This window comes from Micrasema longulum, unplaced genomic scaffold (genome assembly GCF_059751315.1).
Source record: "Micrasema longulum isolate JH-2025_06_02 unplaced genomic scaffold, ASM5975131v1 h1tg002652l, whole genome shotgun sequence".
Classification (NCBI taxonomy): domain Eukaryota; kingdom Metazoa; phylum Arthropoda; class Insecta; order Trichoptera; family Brachycentridae; genus Micrasema; species Micrasema longulum.
Window position 1 is genome coordinate 1 of NW_028279787.1, and position 16340 is coordinate 16340.

The 16340-nt window shown below is 32.2% G+C and overlaps 1 protein-coding gene across 1 annotated transcript; it reads left to right on the top strand.

Annotated features, from left to right (window-relative positions):
• The first annotated feature begins 1214 nt into the window (after nt 1-1214).
• On the top strand, nt 1215-14982 carry CCT1 (chaperonin containing TCP1 subunit 1). The gene is made up of 10 exons (XM_088240942.1): nt 1215-1363; nt 1679-1802; nt 5746-5863; nt 6843-7024; nt 8448-8712; nt 9109-9361; nt 10747-10837; nt 12121-12313; nt 12791-12931; nt 14440-14982. Exons 1-10 carry the CDS (start codon nt 1291-1293, stop codon nt 14671-14673), a joined length of 1674 nt encoding a protein of 557 aa, XP_088097068.1. The 5' UTR covers nt 1215-1290; the 3' UTR covers nt 14674-14982.
• Nucleotides 14983-16340: the final 1358 nt, after the last annotated feature.

Sequence of the window (16340 nt, forward strand, 5' to 3'; positions counted from 1 at the left end):
TTGCTTTTACGGTACTAAAAATGAAAAAAATATGCTTCTTCGAGTATGGAACAAGTTTGGTTGAGCTACCGATAAAATAAATGCCGTGTAGCCAAACATGTATATATCATTACTTATTTGTAAACTTTCTTAATACATACTTTATATTTTTCACAATAATTCTTAATTCGAAATATAGAATTTAAAAATCATTATGAACAACACGTAGATAGCAAAATTCGGGCAGGCATAGCTGCACTGTAATAAATTATGTAGTATCTATCACTGTATTATTCTGATATTATACAAAAATAAGTTTATGTAGTGATATGTGGGGAAAGCCATAATTTTGTTATAGGCCACTTTTTTTATCCATACGAATATTTTATTATTTTTTAAACATGGAAAAAAGTAATGGACACACAATTTTATTCACAGGAAGAAGGAGTTTTAGTCGCATCACTTCGCAAAGTTACCATACCTGTAACTAACTTCAACGATTGCAAGAAAGTATATGCCGACAATGGACATTTTGTTACCAACAGAATGATTTGTGCTGGATCCACGGGGAAGATGCCTGCTATGGAGACTCCGGTGGTCCTCTTGTCGCTGAAGGAATATTCATAGGAATAACGTCTTGGGGAATGGGCTGTGGGAAGCCTGGATACCCTGGAGTGTGGACGAGAGTCTCTGCTGTTAGCACATGGATATCTGATCACTTGAGAATGTACAAAGCATATTAATGGTTTATTATTTGTTTTAAAATATTTTTTTATGAATAAAGAAGTTTTAACATAATCCTTTTTTTATTCAAAATGAATGTATTAAATATAAAGAAAAAAACGTTTTTTCAAAAATACTGACAACAATAAATCTTATTTGACATCAATGAATAGAGAGTAAAGGTTTTGGTATGTTTTTTAAAAATAATTTATAATCTTCGTAGTTTGACGAACAGCAAAAAACAAAGCAAAGCCATTTATTATTCTTCTTTTTTATAGCCTTCTTAACTTCTCAAAAAGGTAATGCAATAGTTTAAAAGATATCAATTTTTATTCTGCTTCTGAAAGTATTATATTTGTTAACTAAAATCAGCTGGGTAGATACTTTTTAACGAAAAAAAAAAATATATAATCGATTGTTTATGTCCAATATATTATTTCGTTGCTTATGGTACGCAGGCGTTGAACTTCGCTTGTCTCTTGTCTAATAGTCATCTGTTTTCTTTCGTCTGTGAGTTTGTTCCCTTCGTTTCCGTCACGCATTTGTTTCTAGAAGGAAGTTCTCGAATATTTATTTTTTAAATAAAAAATGTCGACTCTTGCAAGTGCTTTGTCTGTAGCGGGCACTAGAACGACCGGGAGTTCTGTCCGAACGCAAAATGGTATAATTATGAATCAGCTTTTATTTTATTTCAAAATATTCAGTTAACACCCAGCCCATAGTGCACGAGGTGTATCACATGCTTCGCCGATTGTCATTGTGATGATGTTTTGCTCCTTTTTCAATAAAATCCTGAAAGTATTTTGATTTACTATTGCTAAATTATCCTTACATGTAGTTTCGACTTTACTTTGTGTTGCACTTACTTCTTTGTGTCTATTCAAAATTTCTAACCTATCCTCTTTTGAGTAGGCGTAATTTTGTCCAATTCGACGCGCCTTGGATATACCTATCTAATATTTCTTTTATTTTGTAGTTATGGCAGCGTGTGCTATCGCGAATATTGTCAAAAGCTCATTGGGACCAGTTGGATTAGATAAAATGCTCGTTGATGATATTGGGGATGTTACTGTCACAAATGATGGTGCCACCATTTTAAAGTAAGTATTTTTGGCCCATAATTCCTAATATTTACCATATTTCATTTTACGAAGTCTTTAGTATGTCTAGTTCTCAAGTTTTTGTGGCATATCATAAATTGATTTGCATAGTCTGAAAAAATGTACAATTTATTGTTTCTACTACGCCGGTCATTAGCATTTAGAAAATAATAGAATGTACACACTCAGAAGATCCTTTTTTTGATAGGGTATCCAAGAAAATTCATACGATAGTCAAAATAACAATTTTATCAAGATACCACATGCTCTGTGTAGACTTCAGTACGATCAAAGGCTTCGGAGACATGCCCTGACTCCAACACCGTAGCACTACTAACACTTATTATACGAAACTAAAAAGTCGATACAATTTCTAACAAGATATATTATATCATTTACTAATGTGAATGTTTTGAAGGTTTTTTTATTAGTAGTATAAAACTGCATCCTGAGTATGCCGACGGCAATATGTCACCGTATATGTAACATCACTGCCTAAGTCACCCAGTTTTGCCATTTGGCTGTAAATATAATCAAACATAACTAGTAAAAACATTATACATAAAGTAAGATTTAATTTGACAAATTGTAATTTATTTGTTTAGATAGTTGTACAACAATATATATTTACAAAAATAATTTCAAAAACAAAACATTTTTTAAAATCCAGATGCTTTCCGTCGACACTCTTATCTACCTATGTGTATGTTTGTTTTTAATTAAAATCATCGCCAAACCCACAAAACGATGCGATAGACCCAGCACCTATAATTTCTTTTGGCAACTCATTAAACATCTTAAGTCCTTTATGATGCAGATTGTTTTGAGTTGCCTGGATTCTTGTTTTGGGGAGTCTGAAGCCTAAAATTACAACAGGGATGGAGAACATTTTAGAGGTGGGAATAAAGAAGTCTAGGCATTTACAGAGCTTATGACCTGCCATTGGCTGGTTTAAGTGGCCACTTTACACACTGTGTTATATTTACCATTTTGCCCATGTTTAATAATCCATATTTCTTCATTCTTCCATCTGTTGATTTTAGTATAGTATAGTATAGGGCTGAAACCTTCATTGTCGTAAAGAGATTCACGTAATCAAATTATTTTACATACTAGGCAACACCTGATAACAATTTTCCAATTTTAAACATCTTGGACCAATTAGCTTTATTACAATATTTTGAATTTGTCCAAATGTTTGTAAACTTAAAACTGGATTTCACCCCCTAGGGAGTCATTAAGATTAACAAATTACAAAAATTACAACAGGGGTGGAGAACATTTTATAGAATGGAATATGGAAGTTTAGGCATTTACAGGGCTTATGACCATAAATAATGATAAATCTCTTCACAAGAAAAAAGGTTTCAGCTCTTTAACTTCACGCATGTCAACAGATGGAAGAATTGAAGAAATATGGATGTTACAACATAGGTAAAATGGTGAATGTTACACAGTGTGTAAAGTGGCCACTTAAACCAGCCAATGACAGGTCATAAGCCCTGTAAATGCCTAGACTTCTATACTTCCTTCTCTTAAATGTTCTCCATCCCTATTATAATTTGTTCATCTTAATGACTCCTTAGAACGTGAAATCAAGTCTTTTGTCTATAAACATTTGGACACACTCAAAATATTGTAAGATTTAAATGTTAAAAATAATTGTTTGCCATAGTATTACTAAACACACATTAAAGAAATATTTTTTTTCCCTCTCCTGTAAAGTGGTCAAATTTGACTTACTCAGTTAAGGATTTCTGTCGAGGATATTTAATAATAGTATACTTATAAGAAATGAAGGAATGGAAGGAGCAAATCAATAATTTTGTAAATAGAATGAGAAAACTTATATATGTATTTATTAGATTAAGGAATATATTAACCATCGAAAAATTAAAATCAATTTACTTTGCATTCGCCCAATCCATATTTCAGTACGGAATAATCGCATGGGGTGGTGCTTTTAAAACAAATATTTTACCGGTTGAAAAAATACAAAAATTAATTTTAAAAGTTATTTTGAAAAACCGTCCACTTTTCCCACTGTTCAATCATTTAAAAAATTAAGGTTTTATATATAAAATTGCTATATAAAAAGAATTGTTTGCTTCAAATACATAAAGATAAAATATTTAGTAGTATTTCTAGGTCTCAAAACGTAAGTACGCGACCTAGAACAGGTGGTAATATCTCAATTCCTAAATTAAAAACAACTACTGCACATCATTATACTTACAGAGGAATATTTTTCTTTAATGAAATGAACAAAGATAATAAAAAGTACAGTCAGGAATACAATATATTTAAGAAAGAAGTAAAAAATTACATCTATAATTCTTCTTATGTAACACTGACTGAAAACATCGTTTATATCTTTTTTGTAATTTATTTGTGTTATTCTAAAAATATTATTGATTAAAATAAAATAATCTATTGTAAGACGTCACTCCCCATTATGTACACAAGAATTGTTTATTTCTTTTACGTAATGGGAAACGTTAATGTAAATATATGTATTTAATTTAATGTAAAAAATTGTATTTAGTTGTAATATGTATTTTTATTTGTTATTGATAAAAAAATCAAACACTGATTTGAATCTACTAAAGACTTTATTTTATTTTTACAAATATAAAAACAAAAATTTTGTGAAAATTGTTTCGCCTTGTTGGGGCATTTTCAAACGAACCTGAAAATTAGATGGATTGAATGTCTTTATATAGTTATATAATTCAATTCAAGGTACTTATCTTAAAATATAAATATTGTGTAAAAATACATTTATGTTCATATAAATTTCTTCATAACATTTCAATTGTGCATTAAAATTATATAGAACACCAACCTATAATAATATTATTGATATATTTTCCACAATATTATCTACAGATATAAAACTATAAAGCTTCATTAATTATCTTACAATACATACATGTTTGTCAATAAATACTTACTTTGTTATAAATTTTTCCGAAATTCAAATATAAATACCTAAATTCCCCATTACCTATTTTAAACACTTAGCCTTGCCCTTAACTATTGGTTTTCGCCGCAATTATGATTGATGTTCATGCTATATTTCATAAGATTACGCAGCGGCCTCCATGGTGTAGCGGTCAAGACGCTTGACTCACGCACGGAAGGTTCCGGGTTCGATTCCCGGTGAGAACACAAAAATAAAAATGTGATTTTTCTCAAGCCTGGGTGTTCTGTGATATGTAATTCACCACTGTAATTGGGCCTCCTGGCCTGTTGTGGTGCAAAAAATAAATGTAAGATTACTTTTATTTGCCACTTGAATTATAAGGACATTCAATCCATCTAATCTTCACATTCGTTTGAAAATGCCCTAACAAGGTGAAACAATTGTCACTAAATTTTTGTTTTTATATTTGTAAAAATAAATAAAGTGTTCAGTAGACTCAAATCAGTGTTTGATTTCTAATATTATAAGTTTAAATATGGAGTTCTACAAAATAAACACCAAATCGATCGATCAATCAATCAATATAATAATAGTTTTAAAATCAATATTTGAAGAACTAACTTTGTGAATTATGGTAAATAATATAACTTCATACGTATTTTCTTTGTGTCAAATATCTAGAATAAATTTAAATACGCTGACCGGTTTCAGAGTATGACTTTTCCTTTGTCAAGTCTTAACATTACTAAAATACCTTTACAATTTATTTTTTTAAATATTGTTCAACCCGATCCTACTTTCTATCCTTATTCCTTTTCTAAGAATTCGTAGCCAGGACACTAAACATTGAACACTCAACAGCAGATAATGTATTTTAGGTGTCTACTTGTTATTTGGTCTAATTTAAAGTATTTAGCGCTGTGACAAAGAAAAAGTCATGTTCTGAAACTGGTCGGCATATTAAAGTTCGTTTTATCTATTTTCTTTAATAATAAAATAAAATACTTGTATTTTCAGGCTTCTGGAAGTAGAGCACCCGGCCGCCAAGGTACTGGTTGAGCTGGCTCAACTACAAGATGAGGAAGTGGGAGATGGAACTACTTCAGTTGTTATTCTTGCTGCCGAGCTACTTAAGGTATTTATGGCCTGATATAATTTATTATTTGTGTTAACTTGGGTTGTGATTCTCAATGTTCAAAAAAGGGTAAATAACTGTCATAATTACAAGAAAAAGAGGGTCCGAGAATACAAAATGTTCCATGAACAAGAGTTGTTAATTTCAAATTATCATCCAGTCGCCTTATTGTTTGGTGTGTTTGCAGTGAAATGTAAAGAACCTTTTAATGAGGAAGTCATTATTTCTACAGATATTGAAAATGCTTTCTTGCACACGGTAAAAATTTTGTATCGCAAAGTTTTCAAAAACGTATAAAAAAAAGAACTACTCCACAAATTCTTAAGAATCAATCGATAGTGTTGTGATAGATTTCCAGTTTCTGGGAAGCCAACTCGCCAATCATCAGAACTCTCCGACTAGAACTTGTGACTTCACAAGCGGGGCAATATAAAAATTACAAAACTTTAAAAAAATTATGGCTGATAATATGATACATTAAAAAAAATAATAACTTAGTTTAATAGTCTCTTAACAAATGAGAAAAACCACTGAACTTCCTCATAAATGTGGTAAGTTGAACTTTGCTATGCTAAACAGAGTACAGATAAAAGACCATACTAACTTTTTTTATATTAGCACAAAATCTATATATTGGGCTTTTATAAGTTTCACTGTATTTTTCCTAAAATTTGGAATTTATTTTCAATATCTAACATCTAAAGTAAAAATCACAAAAATTGAATCATATTCAATTGTTGTGATTTCAACGGGAATTAAACCTAGAATCCCTGTATTTAAAGCAAGCGTCTTAGCCATTTTTATTTTTATCGAAGGTACTACTATTTCAAATGTGTGCATCACTAAACAACACGTTCCAAGGAGGAATGCTAGCCTTTTTTTTCTTTGTTCGTTTTTACGTCTTTGAATCCTAATTTAAATAGAATTATCTTTCGGTGTACTAACTTTATTTTTACATTACTAATCGAATTGATTCCAGAACGCTGATGACATGGTAAAACAAAAGATCCACCCCACCAGTATTATCTCTGGCTACAGATTAGCGTGTAAGGAAGCTTGCAAGTACATCACAGATAACCTCTCCATCCCCACAGAAGCTCTCGGAAGGGAGTGCATCCTCAACTGCGCCAAAACTTCCATGTCTTCAAAGATCATTGGAGCGTATCCTTTTTAACTTACTGCTTTACAATTATAAATATTACGACGGTTCTTAACCGTTTTTTTGTTAATCTTCCGCACGTGATACTCTTGTAATCTATTAACAAACCATTCACTGCGCCTACTTTTAAGTGAATAGTTGAGGGCAATGGAAGCAAAGATAGCAACCTCCAAAATAATATTTTTTCTGGTTATGATGTCATTCGTAGTTTATCAACTTTACTTTTATAAAAATCATGAGTTGTGTTGCAAATGTAGTTTAAAATCACACTTCTGATGGTTTGAAAATAGTGTTTGGAAGCAAACATAGCAATATTCATCAGCCATTTTATTCGACCAATGACAGGCTTAAAATTTAAATTTTCTAAATATCCGTGCCATAAAAATATTAAGAAAGTTTTTTGAATTCGTGTTTCTATTAAAGCTAATTTATTAGTATCTTAATGTTTAAATTCAGTGAAATTAACATTTCTAACATAAAGACTCTTTGGCATTAGTGTAGCAGTTTTTGTTATTTTTCTCGAAAACACCAAAACGGGAGTTTGCTATCTTTGCTTCCAATGCCCTCATTTATCTGTATGTTTGTACAAGAAATTATGTGTTCAGGCAAGTGAAGAATACAGTTTTGTGAGTGAAAGAGGACCAGAACCCTGGATGAGTGCTTTCAAATCGATATAAGGCCAATAGGCATGTAGCCAGTTCAGTAGATCTTAGAGAGTCATTAAGGAGGTCCTATTGCTCGTGCTGCAAGCGTCAGCTAATGTTTTTTGTTTTTCATATTTTTAGCAAGTAGATTAAAAATATTATCACTAAAAATAATTGAAGTAATTGCCTATGAATATAATTTTTTTCCGATTTTGAATCTCTGACTTTTGCATGTGTATTGACTACACCGCACCGGGTAATGCATATATAAAAATGAATGTAAAACGAACTCCCTTTCTAAACACGAGTTTTTACTCTATTATAGAGGCAGAAACGTTATTATTTATTATGTATGTACAAAACATTTGTAATTTTATACTTATTTTGTAAAAAAAAATTCAATAAACATTTGTTTAAAAAAAAGATTAGATGTGGTACAATTATGTAAAATTAAATTTAAATTAAATTATAAGCATATTAGATACTATTCATCCTCACTAGGTAAGGTTTATCCCTGTTCTGAGGTAAGTTGCATTTATTTATTTTTATATAATACAGCATATTTAGTCTTCGTAATGTGTAGAGATGATTTATGTATGGAAATTTTATATAGAATGAAGTAATTTAAAAAAATGTGAAAATCTTACAAAAATGGTGGAACAAAAAAAATTTAACTGTCATGAGAGTGTATGAAACTGAAAAAAATATATAGAAAAATGTCTAAAAAGTCATTAAATTTGAAACTCTTTTCCATGATGTTTTCTTAATCAATTATGTTCAGTGATGCAAACTTCTTTTCTGAAATGGTTGTGGATGCAGCTAACGCAGTGAAAACAGTTGATCCCAAAGGAAATGTTTTGTACCCCATTAAGTCAGTGAACGTGTTGAAGGCTCACGGAAAGAGTACAAGAGAGAGTATCCTCGTAAATGGATATGCCCTTAACTGCACTGTTGCCTCACAAGCTATGGTGAAGAAAATTGTAGATGCGAAGATCGCCTGCCTTGACTTCTCACTGCAAAAGGCCAAGATGAAGATGGGAGTTCAGGTAAAAACAAATCAATAGTTTTTTCCGTCACCAATACTATCATCATACAAATAATAAAAAATTATGTTAAACAACAATATTTAAAGTTTGAGACAATATTGTTGCTTTATATTACAACATCACATAATATGTACATTCTATAAAGGTACACAGCCGAAATTCCCTCCCATTCACAACACTACCTAGATAAGCCAGGAAACAATGTCCACTTGTCAAAAATGTTTTTTTATTTTTATTTTAATTATTTTATTTCTGTCATACATTTATTACGTCACATAGTTTAGATGAATATTTTATATAATTCTTAAGATTATCTAAAAATATCATTTAAACTTTTATATGTGGGTTTTTAAATATTATGTCTCTGTAATATTTTTTTTATATTCTTCACCACAGGTTCTTGTAACAGATCCCGAGAAGTTAGAAGCCATCCGTGCCCGTGAGCTCGATATCACTAAGGAAAGGATAGAGAAGATTCTGGCCACCGGAGTGAACGTGATTTTGTGCTCGGGCGGAATAGACGATCTCTGCCTCAAGTACTTCGTGGAGGCCGGAGCCATGGCTGTCAGGAGATGTAAGAAAGCCGATCTAAAGAGGATCGCCAAAGCAACTGGAGCTAAATACCTCACATCCTTGACCAATTTAGAAGGTATGTAGCTTAAATCTTCTTCCTTGCCTCTTCCCAGTTCACCTAGGGTCTGTCCTGCGGGCTCCAAGTCTTTCTACTTGGTGTCATCCACTGATCAGCTGTTTTTTCCTTGGGTCCCTCGTAATATTGACGATTGAATATGGACAACCTTGAGTTTTCGCTTCTGACCATGTGATCATCATTTTGTCAGTAACACGTCCGTACCATCGGAGTCTAGTCTCTTTTAGTTTCTCTGGGATATGCGTGACCCCAAAACTACCACGAACATGTTCATTTTTTATCTTTTCAATCCTGTTATAACACCTGCGGACCATCTGAGCATCTTCATTTCTGCAGTATTTATTTTCTGCTCATGCTTTTTCTTATGGTCCAGCGTGTAATTTCCTTAAATGTAATTCCTAAATTGATTTAGGTTTTATACTATGACAGATTTGTTTATTTGTGGACACCTTTTCTGTGAATAGGCGAATGAAGAATACAGTTCTGTTTGGAAAATAGAACCAAAACCTGGAAGCATGTTTTCGACTCGATGGCTACTCTTATGTAAAAATCCTGAAGAAGGAAAGTGAGTGTGGATAAAGTTGGCCTCTTAGTGTAGTAGTTGACGTATTCGCCTGCCATCCTGCAGGTCCTGGGTTCGATTCCTGGCAGGATTGTGAAACATCTGTTTTAAAGGTGGTTTTATACTATAATATTTAACTGTCCCTGGGCTGATACCTGAAGCGTAAGACTGATCCTTTTGCCTTCAAATAACAGATGCTCGAAATATACTGCATTTGGTTTCCAGTATAGTGCCCTATGCACCATCGGGTAGGAATAGTGGTATGATTATTGGGTAAATCCTACACAGCATTTTCAAATTTTGAATCAACATTTTCAATTTTGAAAGGAAAATAAATTCATTTAAGATTCCCAATATTTTTATCAATCCCATCTTTCAAATTCTAAATTAGTACATAAAAATATTTTATGTTTTGAGTATGTCCAAATTTATGTATCTTTATAGACAAATGTTGGATTTAATTCATTAAGGATTTGCTGGAAATGATGCTAATTTTATAAAGTCTTCGGTTTCTTAGTTTACATTTACTGAGATATTTTGCTATTGGAAATTTTTGCACTGTTAGGGGGTATACTGTTTGTACATTGTATTTACAATTATCAAATTACTATGTTTTATGTAAAAATGCATATGTATTGCAGTAATTTCTATAGTGCCGTATTGTTTTTTATTTTTTTATTTAAGGACCTTACCCTCTCATCCTACCATATTTTCTCTTCATTTTGATGTAGGTAATTATTGCAATAGAGATGATTTTTTATCATTTACGCTAAGAAAATGCACATTTTTTTTCTTATTAAAATTACATATGTTTTCTTTCCAGGCGAAGAAACCTTCGATGTTAAGATGATTGGGGAAGCAGCAGAGGTTGTACAAGAATTTGTTTGTGACGAAGAGTTACTTCTTATCAAAGGGTTAGAATTTTTTTTTTTTTTACAATAATTTCACTGTATTTAGGCTGCTCTGAATAATGAAGCTCGTCAACCCACTGGAGCATTTTTATGGCCTGTTGGATTCATTCCGACGTTTCGGCTACCATTCCAGGAGCCATCTTCAGGGTAAACTGTGTATTTTGTAGAGAAAATATGTGTTTATGTACTAGTAATTACTACTGTGTCACAGTCGACAGTAGGCATATTCCGTGTCATCTTTTTAGTGTGTAGCGCTGAGAACCATGTTGATTTTAATTTCAGCCCGTCGTCTTTGTTTATGTTATTTAGGTGTTTGTGTATTTCAATAGAGAAAATCTTTTTTTTTTTTACAATTTTAAATTAATAAGAGTCTAAAATAAAAGTTTCTGTTGAGAAAAAAGTTCTTACTACTTATTAGTAGCATAAAATATATTTTTATAATTTTTAATTCCCACGAAAGTTGTCCATTGCATTGGCCATGTCCCTAATACATCACAATTCATGTAAATTTTAAACTTTGTTTGTGACCATTTAAATTCGAATAGAACATCGTCACAATTATAAGGCCAAACAAGTCCCGTTTTTGTAAGGACATATTTTGTATAAGTTGTGTATAAGAACATTTCTCCACAATATCCATTTCATGTATTTTTTTCGGTATTTGTAGTATGTGATATTTTCCTATTACCTTATTATTTGTTAACTGTAAATTGTAGTAGTATTCAAAATTTTTGGTTCGATGGCAAAAAGATGTCCCGTGTCTATAAAGTGTTCCGCTATTGCAGATTGTTATTGCAATTCTGTTGTTAGCTATGATAGTCCTCTATCAAAATATTTTATTTAAAAAAAAAAGGAAATTCCTGTATGAAATTCACAGTTCTGATCCGTTTGTCTGTTATTGATAGAACGTCCAGAGTCGTGTCCTGAAAGATTTAGATAGATTATATTCACAGACATTACAGCTAGACTAGAGACGCAGAAACATGGTTCAAAAACAGAACAGAAAAAGAAATGCATTACATATTCAACAAAACTGAGTTTCTTGAAATATAATAAGAAAATGTGCACCTTACCGGTAGATCGCAAAGTCCAGCCAGCAAAACTCTGGACGTTCTATCACTAAATATTGGTTTCCATTACATATGTACAAATACTAAGAAAATGTGTATTTTGTGAGAGGCATTTGTGCCATTAAAATAAATTAATGATAAGTTTGTTATTAGAATAGAGTTGTTATCCTTTAACTGCTTTCTACTTGTTATAATAAAATGTTTTTTTACTTGCAGTCCCAAAGCACACACCGCCGCTTCCATAATCCTCCGCGGTCCCAGTGACACATACTGCGACGAAATGGAGCGCTCGGTGCACGATGCTCTGTGTGTCGTGAAGAGGGTGTGCGAGGGGAAGAAGGTGGTCCCGGGTGGAGGTTGCGTGGAAGCCGCTCTATCCATATATCTGGAAAACTTTGCCACAACTCTGGTGAGATTTGACAATTGTATTTTCATCAGTTTTTCTGTTGTTAAGAAACTTAAATAAACTTTTAGTTCATTATAAAAATAAGATTTTGTCTTTAGTTTTAGTACTTTCAATTAATTGAATCAAACTATGCCTTTAATTTATCAATAACTTGTGAATTTCTTTAACAGTTATTTTTATACTGTATTGTTCAACGGCCTTTGTTTTTATGCATCATCTGTTTTTCAATCTCTTTCGAGTCTTAAGCAAAATAATATCTGATAGAAAATTTATTTTCTAATGTTAAAGAACTAAACAATATTGAATCATGTATAAATATCATTGGCAAATTTTTTTAATGCTGTATGGAACAAATTGTTCAAGAGAAAGGAATTGAAAAAAATATATGTGTTTCTTGTTTTTCTATTAGACTTTGACAAAACAATGCATTTCTTTAAAACACAAAATATAATCTTATTAAAAGTTAATATTTATTTGTAGGGATCACGTGAACAGTTGGCGATTGCCCAATTTGCTCAGTCTCTCCTGGTTATTCCCAAGACCCTGGCTGTGAACGCTGCCCTTGATGCCACAGATCTAGTAGCTAAGTTGAGAGCTTATCACAATGCTAGCCAAACAAAGGTAAGATTTCCTATTTACAATTCAAAACAAATTTCATACTAATTAAATAATAAATATACTAGAAAAAAACAGAATCGTTTTTGTAAATAACAGCTAAAATCTTTTTGCATTTACACTAAAAAATAAACATTTTAATTGGCATTTTAGTTTCCTGTCTGAGATATACAGAACATTTTTCTTCATCCGAGTTTTACACCCCTAAAGCTATGGTTTCCTAAGAAAGCGGTACTGTCATTTAGTGGCTGTTTGGTGGTGGTGGATGGCGTCATTAAAACGTCTGTACAAACCAATGATGCTTGTTTCCTTGAGACTGTTGATTGTGAACAGAACGACAAACATCGATGCCGCCATTTGCAGGACGGCCGTCTTAGCGGTGCAGACATTCTTCAAATGGTTTGTTCTCGTGTAGCTGTGAACATTGTTGCCTGTCAATGCTGTCAGAATGAGTACTAAAGTGATGTGAAATTGACAAAATGATGATTGTTTTTGTAAAAAATCGTGAAGCTTTATGTAATGTGAAGAGCAAAGACTGCAAAGAAGCCCATTTAAAACCAAATTTGTGAATAAATATCCGGACATCACTTGAGATATCAGATATAATATAATGTAAATAACAAACTGATTACTGTAATTAATTGTATATGAATAGTAAAAAATTGTTTATTTGCTACAGAAAAAAGTTTATCATCTATTATAATATTGTTTTTCTATTTCGAAACATTTCCTATAATGATATTATTTCGATGTAATTGATTTCCACATAATAATGACCACTTAAAAATATGACAGATTGTGAGCACTTATAACAGCGTAAATTGTTGAAAGGTGAGTTGTCAAATGACACTGCTTTCTTTAAGCTTACATCTCTGGACACCGTTGAGACGGGCATTTTATTATGCCCACCGCATCACGGCATATTATGGCCGCTAGGTAATGGCACCGCTTTCCTAGGAAACCATAGCTTAAGTAAAATAAACCATTACATAATTTGTTTTACCCTTATGACTTAAATTAGGAACACTGTTCAGAATTTATTTTTTCTTTGGAGTAGAACCTAAACATTTTATTAACTTTTCAAGAAACTATTTATTATCACATATCATCATAATTCCCTTATCCACTTCTTATGATGCATAGAGCATTGAATTGGTACTTCCAATTGCCAGAAATAGAACCCAGAATCTCACTCAAAAATGCTCGTCCATGTTCTGGTTCTGGTTTTCACATTATTATTTATTTTGCCCAGAGACACACAATATTTATGACACGTAGAGTGTTAAAGAAATATGTATTTGCATTCTTATGTTTTATTCTAAAATTTTGATTTCGGGACCATTTTCAACAAGTTGTAAATAACTCACTATTACAAAATGTGAAGCAAGTTAGGGTAGAAGGGGGTTCGAACCTCAGACCTCTGATTTGTGAGTCCGCAACACTAGCCACACAACCACATCTCGATTCTATAAAATTCTGACAACTCTCTTATAATTATTTTATTTTTATTGCAGGCCGATCAGTCAGACTACAAATGGATTGGTCTAGATCTCTACAAGGGTATTGTGATAAACAACAGAGATGCAGGAGTCCTGGAGCCAGAGATGTCCAAAATTAAGGCTCTCAAATTCGCCACAGAAGCGGCCATCACCATTCTCCGCATCGACGACATGATCCGCCTCAACCCTGAACAGTCTCAGGGCAAAAGCTACGAAGATGCCTGTCACAGTGGTGAACTAGATGGATAATCGGACATTAATCTTATTTTTAATATTATGAAATTATCGCTTAAGTATTTTTACTTCATCTGGATGAACAACTAATACTTGCATTTGTAACACTTCTTAGCTTATTGTTATTTCCAGTGATATAAGAACATTGTTGATATCAACAGTTATTATTTAATTTATGTTTTAACACGCGTCTCAATTCATGTTTTCAATGTTATTTTAATGCTCACATATATTCATGTCATGATCACAGCTATATTGTTTAATTTATCACCTTTGGCAGTATTGTCAATTGAATAAATAAAAATTTAACACCTATTTACATAACATACTTATTTTTATTTCTAACCCCAATCCTGTCACCCAATGGCTTATCAATATTTTTTAAACGAAAATCAAGAAGTATTATCTATTCAGTACTATCTATATTATCTAGTTGTCAGCGCATCTTCCTGGCATGCAAGAAGTCTCAGATTAAATTTTTGCCATAAAATGTTAATTAGCTGTTTTTACACGGCAATATTTTATAGTTCATGAACTGACACAAAAGGTTTGAGATATACAGAGAATAATGCACCAATGCTGCCCTATGCACCATAATGTATTCATTTTATATGTAGAGCACATAAATAGAGGTTGCAAAGTTCATGAAACCCGACAAATCTTCAGACGACTATTCAGTAATATTCCTCGCTAAAAACTATGTTACATAGAGAATGTCCACATCCGCTCCTAAGTGGATTATGTGAAAATCATCAGACGCCTCCAGAAAACCTTATCGCTAGCCAGCACTCACCTCCTTCTACGTCAATCCTGGGTCCCTTCAAGTGCTGCCGAATAAAGCCAAAAGATCATCATCTGAATGGCAGGACCCCGCAGGTGTGAAGAAATATTTTTTTACCTTAAATGTTAGTATTAAAAAATGAAGGAGATAAGTGTGCTCGGATAGATCCATAAATAAAATTTAAGTTTAAAGCAAAAACGCCATTGTCCATGATCACTATTTTTAGAAAGGCCAAGGCAGCCTCCGTGGTGTCGTGGTTAAGACCTGTGGTTCGATTCCCAGTGAGTTCAACTTGTGCGTGGCATGATAGGTAGCGAGAAAACGATTTAATTTCAATGTGCAGATTGAACTTAAAAGAAATATTATTTTTGTTACTAATTTTGTTTGTCTTCCCAAAAACAGTGATGGACAGCGGCGTTTTTGCTCTTAACATAATCTCATAATTTTGTTAAAAAAAAAATACATGTTTATGTCATAGTACTGAAGCTAATGAATATTTTCAGAAATATTAATTACATGCAATTATCAAAAGAAATCACACTGCGATTATTAAAAGACAGCATAATGAAACAGTTTATTGATAAACAGATAATTGGTATTTTTCGCATGGGTCTTTTCATTACATACCAGGATGACTACATCTGCCCAGATATATTTGTATAAATATGTACTTGGTAACTCTAGCGTTATTATGTTAACAACTAATAATCCAATAAGCTTATAACAGAACTACACCCGTAACTTTAAAAACCTGTGTTTAATGAAACTATATTATAATAGTATTGTTTAAAATACATATTATATTCAAGTGGTCTCATAATAAAGTTTTGAAATATTAATTCATACCTACTTGAATATAAAAACAGTACACAATAGAAGATTCACTCTTTTTTAATTGCTT

Bases quoted from the DNA above. Each gene is read 5' to 3' on its own strand.
- CCT1 (XM_088240942.1), top strand. From the start codon at position 1,291: ATGTCGACTCTTGCAAGTGCTTTGTCTGTAGCGGGCACTAGAACGACC. The intron at 7,025-8,447 runs GTATCCTTTTTA...AATTATGTTCAG, and splicing joins TCTTCAAAGATCATTGGAGC to TGATGCAAACTTCTTTTCTG. The intron at 8,713-9,108 runs GTAAAAACAAAT...TCTTCACCACAG, and splicing joins AGATGAAGATGGGAGTTCAG to GTTCTTGTAACAGATCCCGA.